A 20,967-nucleotide genomic window follows, 5' to 3' on the forward strand; every position below is an offset into this window, starting at 1 on the left:
TTTCACTGATAGTGCCAGCCAGAATTAATAATGCTAATCTAGCATTTAAAAAAAAAAAAAAAAAACCAAAAAACAAAAACACCCAAAAAAACCCCAACCATAAAAACACAGAAAATAACTTTTTTTTTCCGTTTCTCATGCATCAGCATTTTCTATTATAAAAGAAGTAATTGGGGCAATTTTACATTTAGTGTCAGAATTGATGTTGGCTGCATAACTTACTTTTCCAAATGCATTTGGCCCTCATAATGCTACTGTAGCATCTCTGTAGCAGTTCATTCTAGTTCACCTGGATTTATATATTTATTTGCTTGGGGAAAATGATCCTGTCTGTAGTGAAATATGTTTCCCCTTCAAATCTATGTTATCTGATGAAATTAAAATAAAAGCTTTTTAAGAAGTCCATTATAATACCTCAGAAAGACTTAAAACTCAAACTGAACTGTCCTCTGCAGGCAAGCAGATCAGCAAGGCTAATGGAGAGTGGATCCAGGGCGTGCTGCCTCTTTTTTTGCCAAAACCCTGCTGCTCGTGTTTCTTCCTCTCCATATGTTGCCCTGTTTTTATAAGCACTGTAGCGATGTTTGCGGCTTCAGCTGGCTGCAGGGTGCCATTGTCAGGAGCGCTGTCTGTGTATGGAGCAGCAGCCTTTCTCTTGACAATAGGGCAGGGGAGTGAAAATGGGGGGAAACTGGGTGTTGTTCCCACCTCACAGATGGGGAGTTTGTCCACCAAGAGTGCAGCATCTCTCCCAGTGCTGAGGGCTGAGGATGAGCCAGCCAACACCAGAGCAAGCTCCCCGTGGCCTCTGTGGTCAGAAGGCTGGACTTGCAACATGTAGAGAACTGAGCCTCTCTCTGCCTCATTTATTTAAACTTTCCAAATGTTTTATGGGGTTTTATTTGGGGACATCTGCAGGGTCTGGTGGTTCATGCAATTAGGAATATTGCTGTGGCTCTGGGGATGGTTTTATTTGATCTGTAGCCAGTTTCTCGAAAAGGGATATGATTTTTCTTGTGCCCAGCTGTATACTTTATAGCTAGTGACCAACAGGGCACTAAAACCATCAAAATGCTCGTATATAAAGGGCATGAAAACAATAATTATAAGGAATTATCAATAATTTCTTCAGTAGCAGTGTAAAACAGTGTTTTTTTAAATTTAGGTAGCATTTATACATTCTTCCTATAGAAATCACAAGTGTTTTAATCACCTTTCAGTGATGAGATTTGTCTTTTGAATGAACATAAGCATAATAGTAATAAATTCTAATTAATTTGCTCTCTCTGGAAGCTAGAGGGGTAGAGAATCCATTTTTGCTGACACAAAGCTAAATATTCAGGGCTATTGGGAAAATCCCAATTTTAAAAATTGAAAAGCTTAGTTGTCCTGTCAGCTGATGCAGCTTTTAGTATCTTTACAAGCCATTAGGAACTGAATTTGTAAGAAGGATGTATTCAAATGCTATAGATCTTTAAGTGTAGACGAGAAAGCTAAGAAACACTTGTCTGCTAAGTACTAATGGATTAACTGAAACTTGTAACTGATGCAACAACATTGAATCAATTTCTCTTTGTTTCAGGTGATCAGACTTTAAGAATTTGGGATGTGAAAACCCCAGGAGTGAAACTTGTGATACCAGCCCACCAGGCTGAGGTCTTGAGCTGTGATTGGTGCAAATATGATGAGGTATAAAACCGTTCATCCCACTGTTTTGCTAATTGAACCACTCTTATTAAATAGCAGGGTTTTTTTTTGCAATGTTATTGCATCTTCTCTTTATGAAAACATGCCTAGTTGCTTTGGTGCTCTCATTCGCTATTGCATCTCCAAAAGAGCTTTGTTCTAAAAGATGGTCAGCCCAAGCAGATCAGAGATTTTGCTTAATGCTACTGGGCAGAGTAGTCAAAAGTGGAAGACCAGTTTGTGTGTCTCTGTGCTCTTTAATTTACACACTGGGGATGTGACTTCATTTGTGATTTATGAATTTGAATTTTTTAATTTATTTTATATTTTTTTTTATTTTTGATATATTGCTACAATTTAGTAATTAAATTGTCATGATATATCTGTATTAAATCAACAGAACTTGCTGGTAACTGGTGCAGTTGACTGTAGTTTAAAAGGCTGGGATTTGAGGAATATCCGGCAACCAGTGTTCGTCTTGCTTGGTCATACCTATGCTATCAGAAGAGTAAAAGTAAGTTGTGTTTTATTTCCCATTGACCATCACTGAATTATTACACAAATTTTTGTGGAAGCCAGTAATATTTTATATTATCTAATAACTAGGAAAAAGCCAATAAGATGTTAGAGGGTTTGAGAGAGAGTTTAAAGGTTGCTTCAGCTAAATTATGTGGGAAATTTGAGATGGAGAAAACACTTTTCCTTACTAATTTTTAAATGATGCTTTTCCTTTGTCGTTCTATACAAAGGGCCAACATTCACAGAAGACAAGATACAGAACACAATGTGAATATATACTTTTGTGTATACAAAGAAAATATTTATGCATTCAAAGGGATTTTGAAACTTTATGCATAAAAGGCTACAGATGACTTTACTAGACCTGCTTACAGCTAGAACACCCACCAATAAGAATTTGCTCTCAATGCACAGTGACATTTTTATCATCTTGTATGAAAATATGTATCCAAATATCTTTTCAGGTAAACTCTTAACTATGTTTCAGTGTAAAATATTGGAACTAGTAAAGAGTGTAAGAGTCAAATGCATCAATATCAAAGTCTCCTGAAAAAGGAGATAGTACCTAATCCTTTTAAAGCCTTTCAGGACGGGTATGTTTATTAATATTTTCTAGGAAATCTGAACTGGCAGAAAAAGTTATCCTTAGTTGGTATTTTGCTTCACTTGGCCTTGATTTGTTTCTAACATATTTAGAAGTTACTTTTAGAAGTTAGTTTGTAATTTGTCAGAAGAGGATGTGACTCAGGTAGTCATTCCGTATCACAAATCCTTTTCATGGTCAGACAACATAAGAAGCTCCTGCTCTCCTTATACCAGCTACCCCTGCCTGCTCTCCTCACTGTTGATTGATGCTGAGTCTTTTTTTCTAATGTAATGCCTGCATGACTACTCTCTAATCTGGCTCTGTGAAATATTTTTCATAGAAGATGCATCCATGTGCAAAGGAGACTTACTGGGAGTACATGACTTCTATTCCATCTTACCAGGCTTTCATTGCTTCCATTTCAAGACAGACATGGTCTCTGAGGACATAAGATATGACAGTGTGGGCCAGCACTTGGAGGGGGTGCAGCATATCTCCACTTGTATGGTGAAACTCACCAGTCACACTGAATTGAGAGAGAGACCTGGATGCTGCCTCTATAGAGGCAGCTGCCCCTACTGATATCCCTGCCCCTGTGTTGTGCTGACACAAGTGATTGTAAAGTTGCAGCTGATGGCTCTGACTGAAAACCCTGTCCCTGAAAGTGACTAGTTTCTGTCTGGATCATTAAGCTGTTTCAATTTGTTGCTCAACCACACAATTGCAGGCCTTGACACAAAGGAAGCGGGGACAGGAGCATACAGTTTGAAGTGGAAAAGAAAATGGAAACCACAAGTCTTGGCAGTAGATCTGAGTCTGGCAAGGAATTCTACCCACCACAATACTGTCAGGATTTCTGCAGATTTCTTATGGTCTTTCACTGCAGTACAGGGGATTATAAGTGCACTGAGGTCATCAGCAGTCCATTTTGGAAAATTTTGATGTTGGTGCATTTGATCCTCACATTCTTAGCTGATTTCAGTATCTTACACTGAAACACAGTTATAGTTTTCAAGTTTACCTAGAAAGGTATTTGGGTATGCTGGAGTCAGGACGGATGACATGGTGGTATCTTCTGCCTGTATATACACCTATTCAGATGATAAAATTGTAGTATCTGAAGTTAGATTGAACAGAATTTTCTCTTGTAGCAGAAAGACATTATGTAAATTTTTTCAACTTACATGTGTAGCACTCTGCTAAGTATTTTGATAAAGTTTGCTTAGGTAAGTTTCTAGGATACTTAAGATTAATGAAAAAGCTTTGATATGATGGTTTTCTTTATTTTAAACTATGATGGCATGCAAAGGGGGATTATGGAAAGTGTACCATTGTTTTTTGTTGCCCATCAGACCTTCTCCTCTAGTATTCATTTTCCTGAGGTGCAGTATCTGTTTTGTTTTGAGGTTTTTTTCCCCCTTAAAAAAAATTTGCAGGAAGTCTGCAGGGGTTCAAATTCCAGCATGCACATTCCTCAATTCTGCTATAGTAAAGAGAGCTCTGTCAGCAGACTTCAACAGCCATCAACATACACTGCTCTCTTGACAACTTGGGCAGTTGTGGCAATAGTCTAGACTTAACTTTCAACTTTGTAGTTGCTGTGAGTAGTATTAGAAGTCTCGCAGGAAGACTTAACTGTGAACCACAGTGTGGGGAGCCTGCATTTCAAACTCAAGTTATGTCAGTAGCTTGTATTTCTTGCTGAGAAGTACAGGTTTTAAAATAGTTGGAAACTGAAGGTTGTCAAAAAGCTAGAGCTGAGGTGAGCAATTTTTGCATAACTGAATCCTTCTTTTGCTGCGGCTGTTAGACCAGTCTGCAAGAGTTCATGGAGGACGTGTATCCTGTAAAATGCCCTGTAGGAGAGGGGGAAATAATGAAGTGATGTTATATTGCCTTCAGTTTATTCCACTTCTGTCCAGTTTTCCCATTTGTATATATAATTTAAAAATGGTAGGATATGGAATTGATGTTAGTAATATATCTTATATTTTCTGCAGGATGGCACAGATTTTGTCTCTCTGAAAATAATTAACTGGTCACATAGCTGGTTTGAAACTTGATTTATATAACAAGATGAAACTTAGCCTATTAGCCAAAAGCAGAACTTAATGACTGTTTATATGATAGTTCCAGAACTTCTTAACTTTACAGCAGAGTTATTTGGTACTGCTGTAATGAAATCTAAGCAAAACAGGATCCCACAGAGCATTCCTTGTGATTATTAATTCTATGATTCCTTGCAATTAGAAGCATGGGGAGAAATACATTGATGTAGTCTGTTTTATTGCAGCATGATGTGGTACCAACCAAGACCATTTAAGTAGTTAAGCCTTGATAACTTGCTGCTTACAGTAAGCAGCACAATGTTTTAACTTTAAAAGTTGTTTTGTTTTCTTGCAGTTTTCACCATTCCATGCAACTATATTGGCCTCTTGCTCCTATGATTTTACTGTAAGGTACAGTATTTTCTCTAACTGGATAAAAATAGAAAGGTGATCTATTTTAATATGGCTTGCAATAGAAAACATTTCCAGAGTGGATATACTGGAGTGCAGTTAATGTTGCTGTCAGATGCTTCATAAGCTCTGTTGAAAATGCAAGGGTTTGTCACTTAAAGGCCAGCTCAATCACTCTGCTGAGCAATATCTGCTCTGTCAGATGCTTTCTGCAATCCTTTTCCTATCACTCTACTGAACATATTTGCATCCAGCTGCAATGATGTTTGATAAGAAGGTAATAATACCTTCTTAATTTAGTTAGGTGAATTGTTTCTGTGACACGTTTTTATCTAGGCTTTCTATGAACAAAATTTTTGTCCTGCTAGTATCTGAGGAAGCTTTAGTGTTTCACAGTGTGTATGCTGAAACTCTTTAGACAGTACTTCTGCAAGTTCCCCTGGCTGCTTTGTATATCTCACACTGCTGAGGATCTCGTAATACCATTGTTTTAAATCTAAAGTCCTAAAGAAGTTTGATTTTATACTGTGATTTCTCTAAGATATATGGTATCACAAGTCAATACAATATGAAGTATTCCTGAATACCTCAGTCAAATTCTTTGATCTACATTTTAATTTTCTAACAGGGACTGAATGTAGGCAGGACATTAAGAAATGGGAGAAGCCCTCTTGCTTCCATAAAGGACGCAAAGTTATCCCACTTGTCCAAATCATCTCAAGTAATGTCACTTCTGGTTGTGTCCTAATTGGTCTGACACCAGACCTAGAGAGCTGCTGTTGCCAGAGGGTTCTATTGTTAATTCTCAGTGCCTGTATGTGTTGCTAAATCATAAATCTATTCAATCTTCTGCCATAGCATCATATAAAGTGGCATCATGAAGTTAACTCATTAAGCATTGAAGTGACTTGACTGTTTTGTCATGCTCTTCCCCTTTTTGACACCAGCTATATATCCTTCAGGTTTGGTGCCAATGTGCTTCATGCAGTACTGAAATCTAGTGCAATTTCAGCTCTGACATTTTCGTATTTGGAAATTGTTATAAAAGATGGAGAGAGCTACTAGCTTACAAAGCATTGTGTCTATAAATGTAGAGCTTGGGGACCTCTTTATCAAATTCACTCTAACCATTATTTTTCTGTTCAGATATTTACTTGTCATGACTAGGGAGAGACAGCAGACGTGAAGAGATGAAATAAAGCTTTTTAACAGTTTTCTAAAACTGTTGGATTTGGTATGAATGAACAAACAACAGAGAAAGCTAGGTGAAAGTCTTTGGAAAAGGTGTCAAAAGCAAAATATTCTGTATAATGGAGGAAAATTGTTGTTATAAAAGTTTGAGAACATCTCTTTTAAAGACTATGTTGCACCTGTACCACATACTGTCATTTTACTGGATGCACCATGCGCTCCACATGTGCATACATGCACGCATCCTGTCATAGGTGCACATGCATGTACACCACACACACGGATGTGAATATATGCACATATACATGTACATTTGAATTTAAGAGTAAAAATCCTTGATCAATACATAAAAGGTGGAAGAGAAGTAGGGATTCTAGTACATGGAATTAATTATGGATCTTATTGAATCTACTCAAGGCCTGTGACTTTTTAGCCCCATTTGGTTGGGGGGGGGGGGCACTGAGTTTTGATTCCTAGAACAGCATAGTATGGCATTCCCTTAAAAACAGATTAATTGTAGTGTTATTTTAATAATAGTTTAGTTATGATATTGGTCATTTATATTCTTCAGTGTGTTTGAAGCTTAGAATTATCAGCAAGCATTAGTTTGTAGTACATAATGGAATACAGCATAGTAGTAGAGCAATCCTTTACTGTCAGAGTTCAGTAATCTTAAAGGTTACTGAGGTTTTATAGTTAAGCAAACAGCTGCAAATCTTAGTTCAGATTATTAAACTACCATGTAAGAAACTGGGGTTTTGTTTATTTCAGGTCAACTATATGCAGCTAGTTTGGCACATAATCACAATTGGATTTCTAAAGTTTGAAAACAAAGTTAACAATGCTTAGCTTCCTCTTTTGCAAATAGCATAATCATTGAATGTGAGGACTGTAGTCAAGCTGCTGAAAAGAATAATAGTTCACATGCCAACGTCATCCTGGGAGCTGAGAAAAAGAGGATGTTGATTTGAACTTGAATTTTTACATACATTGGTATAGTGGTTTATAATCCCTGTCCAGTAAATGCTTCGTTCAGACAAATATTTTCTATACCATTTCCTTACTCTTTGGAAGAGCTTAGAAAAAATGTAGGCTAATTAAAGAGCAGATTGAACACAAATGAATCATTTAAATGCCAGGAAATACACAAAGTACTGTAACATTTCCAGAACTACTTTAGGTCTGCATGCATATACTTAAATGCTATCTCTGTGGAAAATTCAGTTTGGAAGAACATCAGTATCATCTTTTACTGGAATCACCATTTTGTATTTTTGGACTCTTCAGTATAAAAAAATCTTGGTGCATTAGTCACAGACAGTGCTTACCAAAGTCTAAACAGAAGAGCTGATAAATTATAGAGCTTCATTAAGCTGGTATCTGACCAGATCTTGGATCATATTCACAAAACCTTGTCCCTAAGGCAGAAAGGCAATTTTTGTTAAAAGTTGTACTATATTGGACATCATCTCTGCAACACACTGTAAGGTAAACCACTATCTCCAACTCTCCATCACTATGTACAATTTCAGTAACTTGGATTACAAAGAAATCTTACAGAATAAGGCTGATCATAAAATAAACTGTGTTTCATTTCAGCTAGGTGTCCTTATTATCCATGTATTATTTTTCTGGTATTTTCCTTCAAGATGAAAAGGTGGATTTGCTCATTTGCTCTTTTTTCCTTACTCTCCTCAAATGGAAAATGTCCTTCTATACCCAGATTGCTTCATAATGTTGATACTTCACTGGAACAATAATGAAATATTCTCTTCAGAATATTAGTGTGGAAATAGTTAGATGTTCCCAGTTAATGCCTGAAGTAACATCATTGCCGTGATTAGCCTGTATCCAAAAGTAGCTTGACACTAAGCTCTCCTCTGACAGAAGTTTTTCTAGTTTTTCTAGTTTGCAGAAGGAACTTTACAAGAACTAGAGAATAGGAGCAGGGGCATAATTGTGTGATACACATGTAGTAAACTGGCACTGCATTCTGTGTTGCTCTTGAAAGGTTCTTGGCTTTTATATCCACATGCTACTGTGACTCGTGCCTGGTGTGGTTGTGTGTGAAAGCTAGCATTAGCCATTGAGTGGGCTTTTATGGAAAGCAGCCTCTGAACAGCTGATTCACACCCACCTAAAAATATGATGTATGAAGACATCTTGTGACCTAAGAGCATTAGTAAAGCTTTAATGAATAAATATTTATCATAAATATTTTTTTCTTACCCAGAAGCATGTAGACTTGATGAGTTGTTCTTTGTGCTTCCAAGTGTGCATTCTCATAGAATCATTTCCTGAAGTAACTTTTGAACCTATTGAAAACTTAACTAGATTTGACAGGAAACTTGTAGTCTAAATTTACTAAGCTTTTACAAATTTAATGGAAACTCATAAACGTGCAAGAGAGGGAAACCCCAAGTAGTGCCTTAAGGAAGGTAAGAGACATAGCATGAATTCACCACCACAAGTAATCTTCTTACTCATCTGCTAGCTTCTCATCATGCAGCAACAGGGTGCCACAACACATGCATTGTACAGATGCTGGAACCTGGAATGATACCTGCTACCTCTTTTTTCCCAGCCAGTGGTGAAGGTACACTTGGGGAGGGTAGAGAGGGGGTGAGGATAAGGTCGAAGATATGCAGGACAAACTATGTTTGGGTTGGTAAAAGTGAATTGGTACAGGAGGACAGGTCTTCGTGATGCTGCTGTGAGTGGTACAAAGTACAAAATCCATACCTTGACAAGCTTTTTCTCTTCTCATAATATCTTGCTCAGAATAAACAATCCACTTATTCTTCACATGCAATACATGTGCAGCTGATGTATTGCATGCCAGGTACATGTAAAGCAATTTAAATTTAGAGAAATGAGGGAGAAGTTATATTTTTAACAATTCCAGACTTAAAAATGTTAGAAAATGCACTCATATAGGTTTTGAGGTTTTGTGATCAGTGCAGATGTGACTGAAGTTGTGGCTTCATATATAATATGGGTAAAAATAGCAGTTCTAAGTGACACACCTGTGATGGTACAGGCTGTACAAACCTGTTAGGGCCCACTCAAAGCCTGTGTAGTTGTCTGGCTCATTTTTTAAGTTCATGCTCTGTAGATACACTTACAACTGAAATAATGCAAGCACACCTACTTGTGCTGTGAATGCATCTTCACTTCTTGGTACAACTGTCCTGCTGTGGTAAACAGTGTCTTAGAAAAATTGCATTGCGCTCTCAGTCTGCAGAATGTGATGGAAGTTGACTCTGAGGAAAGTATTGTTGTCACCACGGTAGTTTTGGCCACTGTGCAATAGACAGTATTTCTTTCTTTGGATTGCAGATTTGTTATGAGAACCCTCATTAATTTGTCATCCATGGTTCTCAGTCCCAAGACTGAACACTTTTTGAGCTTTCACTAGTAATTATTTATATATTAAAAAAAGGTATCAAAGCTTCCAGTCAGTCTGTTGAACTTGAACTAAGTTGCAGTATTCTCAGTCTCTAAACTGTTTCTGACTTTTTAGAACATGATTTCATATAACAAACACTATATTGTCCTACTATTTTTTTAATTGATCAAAAGGTCTTTTTTAGGTTTTTATTAATGTAGATCTAAAGTTATCTTCTTTAAATTTAGTTTTCAGTTATGAGCATCTGTCTTTCAAGAATTGGTAGAGAGCTAATGTGGTAAAAAAGGGTAACACTATTATTTAAAAACAACAAGATTTGTTTCCTTACCTTCTTATGAACAACTATGGAGGATGAAAATGCTGAAATGGACTTTTGCTCCTCTCTCTTGCAAAATAAGTTGTTTATTTTAGACCTCAGGTACTAGGAAAAAATTAAGAGGGTTGTTGCTATGGCATAGCTATTGTGCTGATACCACTCTCCTTGTTTATGAAGGAGATAACATCTACATATTAAACAAACTGACCCTGCTGGCTCCAGTGTTTGCTATTTTACCTGAATTGGTTTGAACTTACAGTATTTCCACTGCAGTTGATCTGATAATGAGCTGTTCTTGTTAAGTATTGTCACTTTTCCAAATAAAGGCAAGGCAAAGAGACCTCTATGATTGTTACAGAAGTAGTAAAGCATATAATTGACCCCTGTGTGAAAATGTGGGCTGTAGAGAATTTGATTACAGCTGACAGCCCACAAAACGTGCTGTGCTGTGCAGCCTGTGGACTTTTCCCTGTGGACTTTTCTCAGTGGTATATACAACACAATAAAGAGAAATAAGTCTTTGTTCTGTGCCATCATATGAGATTTTGTCAGTGTGTTATTATCTGAAAGTTCTGGGTTTTAATCCTTTTTTTCATGGCTGAGGTGTCTTTTACCTCAATTTTAATCCCGTCTACCCTTATATCTCTCATACTTGCTGTTAATTGCATTGGTGGACACTGCATCTATTGGGATAGCAGCTGGGAGAAGTACAGGGCCTCAGAATTGTTGTTTAGTAAGTGTTTTTTTATCAACCAAGGCTCAAACAAAAAAATATTTTTAAAATATGAACTAGTGGAATTAATTGTGTAATGCAGCTGATCTAAATAGTACAAATTTGTTACTAAATTATAATATTAAAATATGCTTTACAGGAACACAGTCTCAAATTTAAGAATGTGCATGACTGAGGTATCTAAATGAGTGTGTAATTTTTATTTAAATAAAGACCCCATAGTTAATGATGCCAAAAACTGAGAAAAATCACAAATTGTGCTAATATCTTTCAGGGTTAAAATTCCCCAGCCATCAAGAAATATAGCAAGAATATTCTAGCCGATGTTTTTTCTTTTCTTTTAATAATGTCCCAGTGCCTGCTCCTTGGTGCCAACTTTGATCTCAGTTTCTGCAACAGGACAGAAAGATGGCTTTGCCCAGTGGGGTTTAATTTATGCAAATCAGGCTTTGCAGGAGTATTTGTTATGTTTCCTAAGTGGATGAGTTTGCTTTTTTAAATACCCTGGCAGCAATAGATTTGTCAATATCTCCCATTATATTTTTGAAATGGCCTTTCAATTACTTTAATTGTGGTTTGTTTGATTTTTTTTTCCCTTTCTCTCTCCCTCCTTTATTCTCTCTATAGATTCTGGGACTTTTCCAAGCCTAATCCTTTGCTGGAAACAGTTGAGCATCACACTGAATTTACATGTGGTCTTGATTTAAGTCTTCACAACCGTGGTCAGGTAAGAGCTGGGATGCATTTACTTTTCACTTGCCTGTTATAGGAACTGTGGTCATGGCTGAGCTGCAGGACACAGATCCTGAATAAGTCACCAGATTGCAGTAAGCTTCTGGAAGTGAGTCTGGCTGAATGCTTATCAAATAAACCTCATTTCAGGTCCATTTTTATTTGTGAAGCAGTTCCTTGCATTGGATAGGAGAGGAGGGCAGAACAGACATGATTGCAAAATCAGATATCTGAAAGCCGTGGTGAGCTCTGGGAAAATGAAGTATTTTGTTTCAGAAGGAAGAATAGTAGAGAAGAGTCTAGAATGCTAAGCTGAGATACAGAGTTTTCTTCCATCTACTTAAATTGTCAAGTTAAATGTTGGTAGAGTCACATATGATGCCTAGGCCTGGTTTGGCATACTGTTTAGAGGACTAGGACAGGCTTAATCTATGGCTGAAATTCAAAAACCCTCAGCTATTAAAGTCAATAAGTAGAACCTATTTTATCAGTAGCCCTTATTTATGTACTGGTTCTGTAAGGATTCCCCTCTCCTTCTGTTGCTACAGTTGTTTCTGTTTTGTAAACAGAGGATTCTTTTTTTGTAGTATGAAATTACTTTTAGACAAGAAACTTCGAAAAACTGAAGTTAATTTTTTACTTTAAAATGAGGAAACCTTTAGTTTTCACACAAAAATCACTGTAAGGATTTGCATCTAGATTCTTCTCAAATTCACAGTAAAATGATTTTTTTTTACCCCAGATAAATATTGTAACATCTGCATTCACATTCAATTTGAACAAAGCAAACTAAAGCCATTGTAATTTCTGCTGGTAAAAGGACACGGGAGAAAGGTGTTTGGTCAAATACTTAGCTTACTGCACATGAAACTATTCTAGCTAAATGATAGCTTGGTGGGTTTTCTGCCTGGTTGGTTGTTCCTTAAATTCTGTTGCTTCAGTGGTGCTGCAGTGCCTGTACACAAGGCTGTGTTGTGAACCACATGGGGGAATTTGTAAGGCTCAAAAAATATTCAAGGTTCGGGTTATTTTTAATTAGTGCAAGGCAAGAATACTTAAAGGCCAGTTGCTGGGGATTGAAACTGCATCCCAAGTGACTGCACAGATGTGGTTTGGCTGCACTGGGTCCAGAGGGAGCAGTGAATATAGCATAATGCATTTAGGGCTTCAGAGTCAGTGCATGAGCCCAGCTCAGTTTTCCATAAAGTTGCTGTGGTTTTGTATTTGGTCTGAATGAAGAGAGAAGATTTTTTCTTTCATTTTGTATTGAGGATGTGATTAATTTGACAATAAGCCCATTGCATCCTGGTAGATAATGAAAGAAAAGTGCACATGAACTTTTATGTTGAAAAAATGAAAATGATGGTGTGCTTACCCATCAACACTAGGACATTTGTGCATTCAGGTATCCTTTTTCTCATGCAGAAATTCTACAAGTCTGATGTTGGACTTAGTGCACAAAATCTATAAATCTGGACTACATATCCATATTTACGGAGTGCCAATGTGCGTTCCAGACAGAAGTTTGGCATTTGCAACAGCTTTGATATTCTCTGTTTTTTTCCATTGAGTTGATTTAATGTATTCTGAGGGTTGGATATCACAGCAATGCAAATTATGAATGTTTTTTTTTTAAAGAAGTTTAAAAATCTGTGATAAAATTAAACTCTCACTAAGTTAAGGAATGAACACAAGGGAAACATAACCCCCATTTTCATAGGAAGACCCATGAGACATCACCTTGAGTATTCTTTGTTCACCTCTGAGTAGGACATGGACCTGTTGGAATGAGTCCAGAGGAAGGCCATGAAGATGATCAGAGGGCTAAAGCATCTCTCATACAAAGAGAGGCTGAGGGAGCTGGGGTTGTTCAGCCTGGAAAAGACAAGGCTACAGGGAGACCTTGTGGCAGCCTTCCAATTCCTAAAGGGATCCTCTGAGAGAACTAGAAAGGAACTTTTTACAAGGATGTGTAGTGATAGGACAAGGGGTAATGGCTTCAAACTGAGAGATCGTTGGTAGGTATGTGGAAGAAATTCTTTCCTGGGAGGGTGATGAGACACTGGAACAGGTTACCCAGAGTTGTGGATGGAAGTGGCCAGGCTGAAAGGGACATTGAATAACCTGGTCTAGTGAAAGGTGTCCCTGTGCATCTCAGGGAGGGTTTGAACTAGATGATCTTTAAGGTCCCTACCAGCCCAAACTATTCTATGAATCTGTGAACACCTGCTGAATAGTTACTTCCAGTATGAGCCCTTGGAGTCTTTCCCTGGCTTCTGCATCCATCCAACAAAATTTGCTTAAATTTTATGCTGCTATTCTCAATATGTAGGTTATCTTTATGTTCTGTTCTTTATCAATCTGATCATGAGCTCCATTATTTGTTTTCTTCATGTATTTGCATGATTTGTGATTTTCACTATTCACTTTGTAAGAAATTATTACTTGAGATTTTAACTGCTTCTCTCCTCCAGGGAGAAAGAGAAGAAGGATCCAGGGAGAATGCAGGATATTTTATTTATAATAGACAAGCTATTCATTTATACTCAAATTAAGTACCATTCTGGTCATTAACCTTTGCTTTCATTCTTAATGATATTTTTTGTTGTCTAGACAGATTGTTTTCTTTGGCTTTGCACAACGAACTTCAGCATTTTTGAAATATTTTTTACTTGTCAAGGAAAAAATTATATGCACTATTGAAAGTGTTCAAAATAGATACTGTGATTAAGTAGCTAATAATCTAAGAATTAGAAGACATTCCTGTGGAACTGATTGAGCTTTGAACAGAACCCTCAGGCAGAGAGTAGGTGCATGCAGGCAAGCTGGTTCTTGTGCTAAGGGAGGCATCGTGGAAAAAAATCTCATCATAAGGAATGTGAAGAGACCCACTAGTATTAGCTAGATTAAGCAGTAAAAGCCTCTATGCTTAAATAAATAATCTAGTATCTATTTTGGATTATCTGTCTCTATGTAAAGTAGGTGTTTTTTGAAAGCTTTGAATTTTATAAATCAGATGTTTTTTGGTTTGGGGTTTCCCCCCCCCCCCCCCACCATAATGTTAGTATCAGATTCATAGAAATTTGAGACAACAAACAAACTTTCAGGTGCATAGAAAAATCTGCATTTTGCAGTGCAAAGCATTAACAGAAATGATCCTCATTATATTCAGGGTATTTCTCTGTTAAACTGCAAGTGCTGATGTGAGAGTTTGTCAGGCATGTTTTCCAGGAGAAAATACTCCCAACTGCAGCCAATATAACCTAGACACACATGAGAACAGTGACAAGACCATAAGCACCAAAAATCTGTTAAATTTGTGATGGTGTGTAGTATTAAGAACTGAGCAAATCTGTTTACCCTGTCAGCAACATTAAGAGTATGCAGTTTTAAAAACCAGATATAGTTCTTTCCAAAGTTTAGGGATAAGAAACACAACTGAAGTTTGCTTCATTGTATATACACCAGATAGAGGATGTACGTAGGCACTAAAAAATGATAATCAGTTATAAACTATTCCTTGCTTGGGGTTTGTAATGCTAGACCATGTAGTGGAGTTGTGCTCTGTAGCTCACTGGATTTCTTACTTCTCTCCATCTATTTACTTTTCCTGATTGTGATCTGTGAATGGTCTGATGAATAAAAATACCATACTCCCTTAAGCCATCTTTTCCTGGGATTTTGCTGTGTTTACATTCATGTTTACATGCTATAGGTAACTTCCTTTGGTGTTATTACTTGTGCAGCTTTATTTAAAAGCATCCTTTCTCTTCTGTTATAGGTTAATTGCTATATGGGAGTCATGAGTGCATTTTAATTAACTTCAGGCAATCCATTAATGACACAGATAAAAGTACAGATCCTGTAAACATTCCATTCTTGTCTTGATTCTGAAGTTATTTCCATAAGTATGTAAAGAATAGAAAATACAGATGTATCATTAATTTCTTTAAATCATGGACAAAAATATGCCCAGCCCTTTCTGTTGCAGTTCTAAAACAATTTTGCCTATCACAAATGTAAAAAAACCTGACACTCTGAATTTTGTCTGAAAATCTTCTTTAGTTACACTGTTCTGAACTCTGTAAAGCAGCCAGTGGGAAGTATAAATTACTGATTTCCCTTGAGTCAGTCTTTCTGTTATGCTGCTGAGAACAGGATTAAGTATCTAATGGGAACAGGAGAGGAATCTTTCAATTTCTCTATACTTTTGTGCTATGAGCAATGACATTCCTAAACTGCAAGGATACGTAATTTTCAGTGGGAGTTATGGCAATTGGTGTAGTGAGCACGTGGTATGTGAAAAGCACGTTAGACATCTGTGACATGCCAGATCAGGACTCCACAATATATCGTGCTGAGGTGCTCTGTTTGGAAATTAAAGATGTTCAGCTCCAAATGAGAATGACCCAAGTGTCAGTACTCTAGTTCAAAATTATCTGTTACCTGAATGCTTGCTGAAGTCTAGGTTTTAGAATAACACAAATAGTGATCACTTAGGATTTGCTTCTACTATGATTGCATGTGTTTGGATCATAATTTCACTACAAAAGGGCAGCTGTCAATGTAAATAGCTATTTCTGTCAACACTTTTAGGAGGAAACTTTTTTTTCTATAACCTGGCTGCAATTCTCCTCCCCATGCAACCTGGTGGGGTTGGAGTGAGTGAGCAGCATCATGGTGCTGGCGGGGGTTAAACCATAACACACACAGCACCCTATATTATGGAGACAGTATAGTGGCTCTTGTGCTCTGTGTCTTGTGATTTGGCCTTCCTGAACTTCCACTCTGTTCTTCATAAAGCTGTGGGGTGTCACCAGCACATTCTGCCCAACCACTGTCTGCTCCTTCCGTGTACCTGGCCAATCATACTTAGAGCTGAGAAGAGGTGCCTGCACTGTCGATCCCATTAAACTGATGGTATCCTGCATCACTAAAATTTTAAATCTGTAACTTCTTACTAGCTGGAGGGAGGCCATGACCAAACTATATACACTTGACCTGCATGCCCTGAAGGTAACTTGAAATCTAGTTCTAAATTATTCCAACTTTATGGGGAAATTTTTGATCATTGTCAAGTTTTAGTGTGCAGGTTTGTTCTGCTTGTTTTCTTTGTACAGCTTTTGCAGTGTGCTGCATTAGCTGTGCCAACATGGGAAGCAGAAGGGCCAGGAGGGGCTGCAGAAGCTGGCTTAACCAGTATAGCCAAATATAAATGCAGAGGATGTCTTTAGTAAGGCTGTTTGGCTGCGTATTTTGCTGTTCATTTAAATTAATTGTGGATGCTCAAGAGGCCCAGAAATGTTAATTGTTCTATATAAAAGTGGAAATGTACGTCTTGTGGAAATGTACAGAAAAACAGATACTCTCTGCTTTTTTTCTTTTGATCGTTTGCTCTTATCTTTTACACTTAATTACTAAGAACCTGATAGCTTCCACCCAGCTGTTGTGGCTATGCCACTGCTATTATTACAACCCTATCTGTGCTTCATTTTAGTCTCTCCTTATGGTCCTTCTCTAGCATGCTACTGAAGTTATGCAGTTTCTTTGATTCTTTGAGATAAAAAGAACCTACTTACCTAATTTCAGAGTGAATTTTTTCCAGAAAATATGAGATTTCACCGGCTGCAAGTGTTAAACCAATCTGAACACCTTACTGAGTTGGAGAGGCTAAAAGAAGGAGATATTTCTTAGTGGTGCTTATTGTATGTCTTTCCCAAACTGTGAAAATTAAACTTTCACTTCGTAAGTCAAAGCTAGGCACTCATGAGTAATGGTCACTATTTGCCATTATCAGCAAAAGTTTCTTGGTGTTTGGAAAGGTTTCTGTCAGGCATCACAATTTTGTAAAAGCTGTAAGTGTTTGGAGAGGAAAATCAATTTTGATACTAAAGTACTGGGAAGGATGGGAGACAGTACTTTCTTACTCAGTAAATGTATTGCTTGTGCATTTTATTTGGTGCAATGGCTTATAAATACTTGCTACTTCTGTGAGCTCCATCTTGTACTCAGTGTAGTGGATTCTGTTACTCTCCTGCATGACCAGTAAGTGGTTGAGAGGTCCTAGTGAATTGCACAATTGAAACTCGGGGGAAGACAGCAGGATGTTGCAGCTGTTACTGATACTGTTTGGCTTATGATTATTTGTGATTATATCCCAAAATGAAGGAACTGAATCTAGCTCCAAGCTGAATGATGAATTTGAAGGTTGAATAGGGTCATCAGAAAACCGTTTCACTGTTGGAAATTGACTGCATTTGGGGTCACCAAGGCCAGTATCAGCACAGAAAGACATTTTGCAGTTCCAATGTACCTTCTATAGAACTTATCAATTAAACCAGTTCTTGGAAGACTGAGGTGATGTCTTCCACCTAATTTTTATAGCACAGAGGAATTGCTACCAAATCTGTGGAGATTTCAAGGATTTTTTTCTAACCTGCAACTCACATCCCCATTTCCTTTAAAACTTACTGATGAAAGCATGCTTGGAAGACTTGCATTTAGGAATGTGTGGCATAACTTCTAAGTCATCTTCCCATTACCTGTGTCAGAGCAAGAACAAATGATGAGACAGCTCTTGGCTTCTTAGATCAGTTCTTTGTGACTTATCTTTGCAATGTGAAAAATAATGCCCCTCAAGTATTTTATCTCTTTTTTTCCTTAAGAATGAAATTGATTTTTTAAGCAGCATTTGGAGCATCTGTTTCTGATAATTCTAGTTTTAACCTAGATATTTATAAAAAGTTCTGCTCTGGAGCTTGTTTCATTTTGTCTTTACTGGAAATAATAATTAAATCAAGGTATGTTTTTTCAAAAGTAAATTTTAAAAAATATTGGTGCTACTGCACATTGAAAAGAAAAACGTTTATTTGCAAACTCCCATCACTTTCACTCTCATGTAAAGGTTGGTGTCATGCAATTCACTCTGGCAACTGCTAACCAAACAGGCCACAGTAGTGGTTCAGACTTTATAGAAGAAAACAGGTATTGAATGAGTTTAAACTCATGCATGATCCATTATGCACTTGACCAATTAGTTTTAATGTTCACCTGTGAAATTAATTTTATGAGTAGCAAACCAAGCCTAATAGCTTGCTTTATCTTCAATTAATCTCCATCCCACAAGCTTAGAGGATGTTCAGGATCCCTCAAAAACGTGTAGTAATGATATAAATAGACCATTAAGTTACGTTTGAGAAGACACGGAAGATAAGAAACTAAAAGAGGAAGGGAAACACAACTAATGGGAATCAAGAACTGATTTTTTTTCTGCTGGCTCTTCTACAAAAAAAAAAAAAAAAAAAAAAAAGACAGGTCTCATTTGAAAATGGGATGGGGAGAAGATGAGAAATGGGTCTCAGACACATTTACATATTATCACGTGATTCATTATGAGCACTCTGGAAACTCAGTGGCACCAAGATAGTTCTGAGATACTAATCTAGAGTGGACTGTACTTTGTTCTGATTAAACCCTTTCATAAAGAGTAATTGAACTCTTAATTTTTTAGTTGTTCTTTTGAATATATTTAATCTTGATTATGCTAGCAGATAGATTTATTGTGCCTTCAAGTAATGAATAAAAAAAAGTTAGTGGCTAACTTAGGAGTTTTCTCTTGTTCTCTTGCTTCTTCTGAAGAGTAAAAAGGCAGAATGTCATGCAGGTAATTGCACTAGACTGAATGGATTGCCCTCGGGTGCTGGAAAAGGTCTAAGTCTATTGCAAGGCAAGATGATTGTGATGAATAGGAAACAGAGGGCCTGTCAAGGGAGTAAATCAGTTAGTGAGTCAATGGAAATGGCTCTGATAAATGAATGTATGTCAGCATTAAATCAGTTGGTGAAAAACATTGTTATACTCTGGGACAAGGATAAATATTTCAATAAAATACAGGATAGCTGTTTTAACTGAGTTGAGCTATGATTTTCTAGTCAAGCCATTAGCTTTCTGGAATGACTGCAGATTTTTTGTTTCTGTGCTTTTTTGGCTTTATTTGAAAAGAAATACAGTGATCCCCATTTTTTGTACTTGTTTTTATATCTTTGCTGGCACATAAATTGGCATGATATTTATTCTGCAGTAACAACAGTTTAATACCTTTAGTGTATATACTGGTGCTGCAACCTTGCTACTGAAATAAAAGCATTAAAGACAATTAATCAATGTCATTTTGTTAGACTGCCTTTGTTCCATGTAGCTTTAGTTACAATGAAAATTACCAGGCTTAGAATGCTTCTTCTGTTTGCATTATTTCTTGATGTAGTTTACCAGTCAGCGCAACAGAGAATATTCTTGTTTTATGATTAAGTTCTAATTATTTTGCTTTTCCCTACACTTTAATACTTAGAAGTTGCTATAGTAAAACTGCATTCTGTAGTTACAAGAGTATTCATAGATGATAATGGAAGTTGCATGCCATACAAAATATGCCATGCAAAATAGTCAATATTATAAGGATATTGCAATTTATACAGTTCTTTGCAACAGAAATAAACTATCCTATACTCTGTTGGCATGTCAGTTTGAAAAAAAAAAACAACAAAAAAACATGCACCCTCTAAAAACCGAAATCAGTGAGATTTGTTTGTCTCAGAGTAAAATTTGTCCCCAAGACACCAGACATTTTTACAGGAGAACAAACTTCCACCCCTTCATGCTCCTAATGGAGGGATTTTTATGAGGGGAGCAAATCAGCTGTGAGTCAGTTTTCAGTTTTCCTTTGTCTTCATCCCACCACAGGAGGACTTTCTTCACCTGTCAGTAGCATCATCTCATTGATAAAAATATAAACTCTAGGAACTTGCCCCTTTTTGGATGCTATATATATTTACTGAGTTGTGCTGGATGAGCCTTAATCCCAATGAAATTTCTACCTCTGTTTTAATGTTTTAATTAAGTAGCATTTAGTTTATTTTTTTAAAAAGGCTAAAGTGATTTGAAGTATGTATTAAAAATGTTGTAAGACCACTCTGTAAGATAGGTCACAAGATAAAAAGCAAAATGCAAAGAGAAGGCATTTTGTAAACTGATGCAGTTGCATCATGAACGAGTCCTCTTCATCTTAGGATTCATCTTAGTCGTTTGTATTTGAGGCAGTGACAATCTGTGAGCTACTGCAAATTGGCATGTGGAACTCTCCATCAAAGAATGCTGGCTGCTGCACTCCTGACTTGCAGTTGCCACTTTTCTCTGCAAGTTTTGCCTGTATTTTGGAGAAAGTAAGGAGAAAGGGAAATGTCATTAATTTTTTAATGTTCTGCCATGCTGTAGTGCCCCAGTTTCCCATAGATACCTGTGTTCTGTATTTCATATGTGTATTTTCATCAAGGTTTCTGG

General features: G+C 37.0%; 1 protein-coding gene across 1 annotated transcript in view; it reads left to right on the forward strand.

Moving 5' to 3' along the window:
- Positions 1-20,967, forward strand: part of PEX7 (peroxisomal biogenesis factor 7) — a 39,702-nt gene that overhangs the window by 14,298 nt on the left and 4,437 nt on the right. Inside the window, exons 6-9 of the mRNA XM_021553076.3 lie at positions 1,583-1,689; positions 2,087-2,200; positions 5,195-5,250; positions 11,527-11,626. Of these exons, the coding sequence (XP_021408751.1) occupies positions 1,583-1,689; positions 2,087-2,200; positions 5,195-5,250; positions 11,527-11,626 (377 nt within the window). The remainder of the gene's footprint in view (positions 1-1,582; positions 1,690-2,086; positions 2,201-5,194; positions 5,251-11,526; positions 11,627-20,967) is intronic.

Source organism: Lonchura striata, chromosome 3 (genome assembly GCF_046129695.1).
Source record: "Lonchura striata isolate bLonStr1 chromosome 3, bLonStr1.mat, whole genome shotgun sequence".
NCBI lineage: Eukaryota > Metazoa > Chordata > Aves > Passeriformes > Estrildidae > Lonchura > Lonchura striata.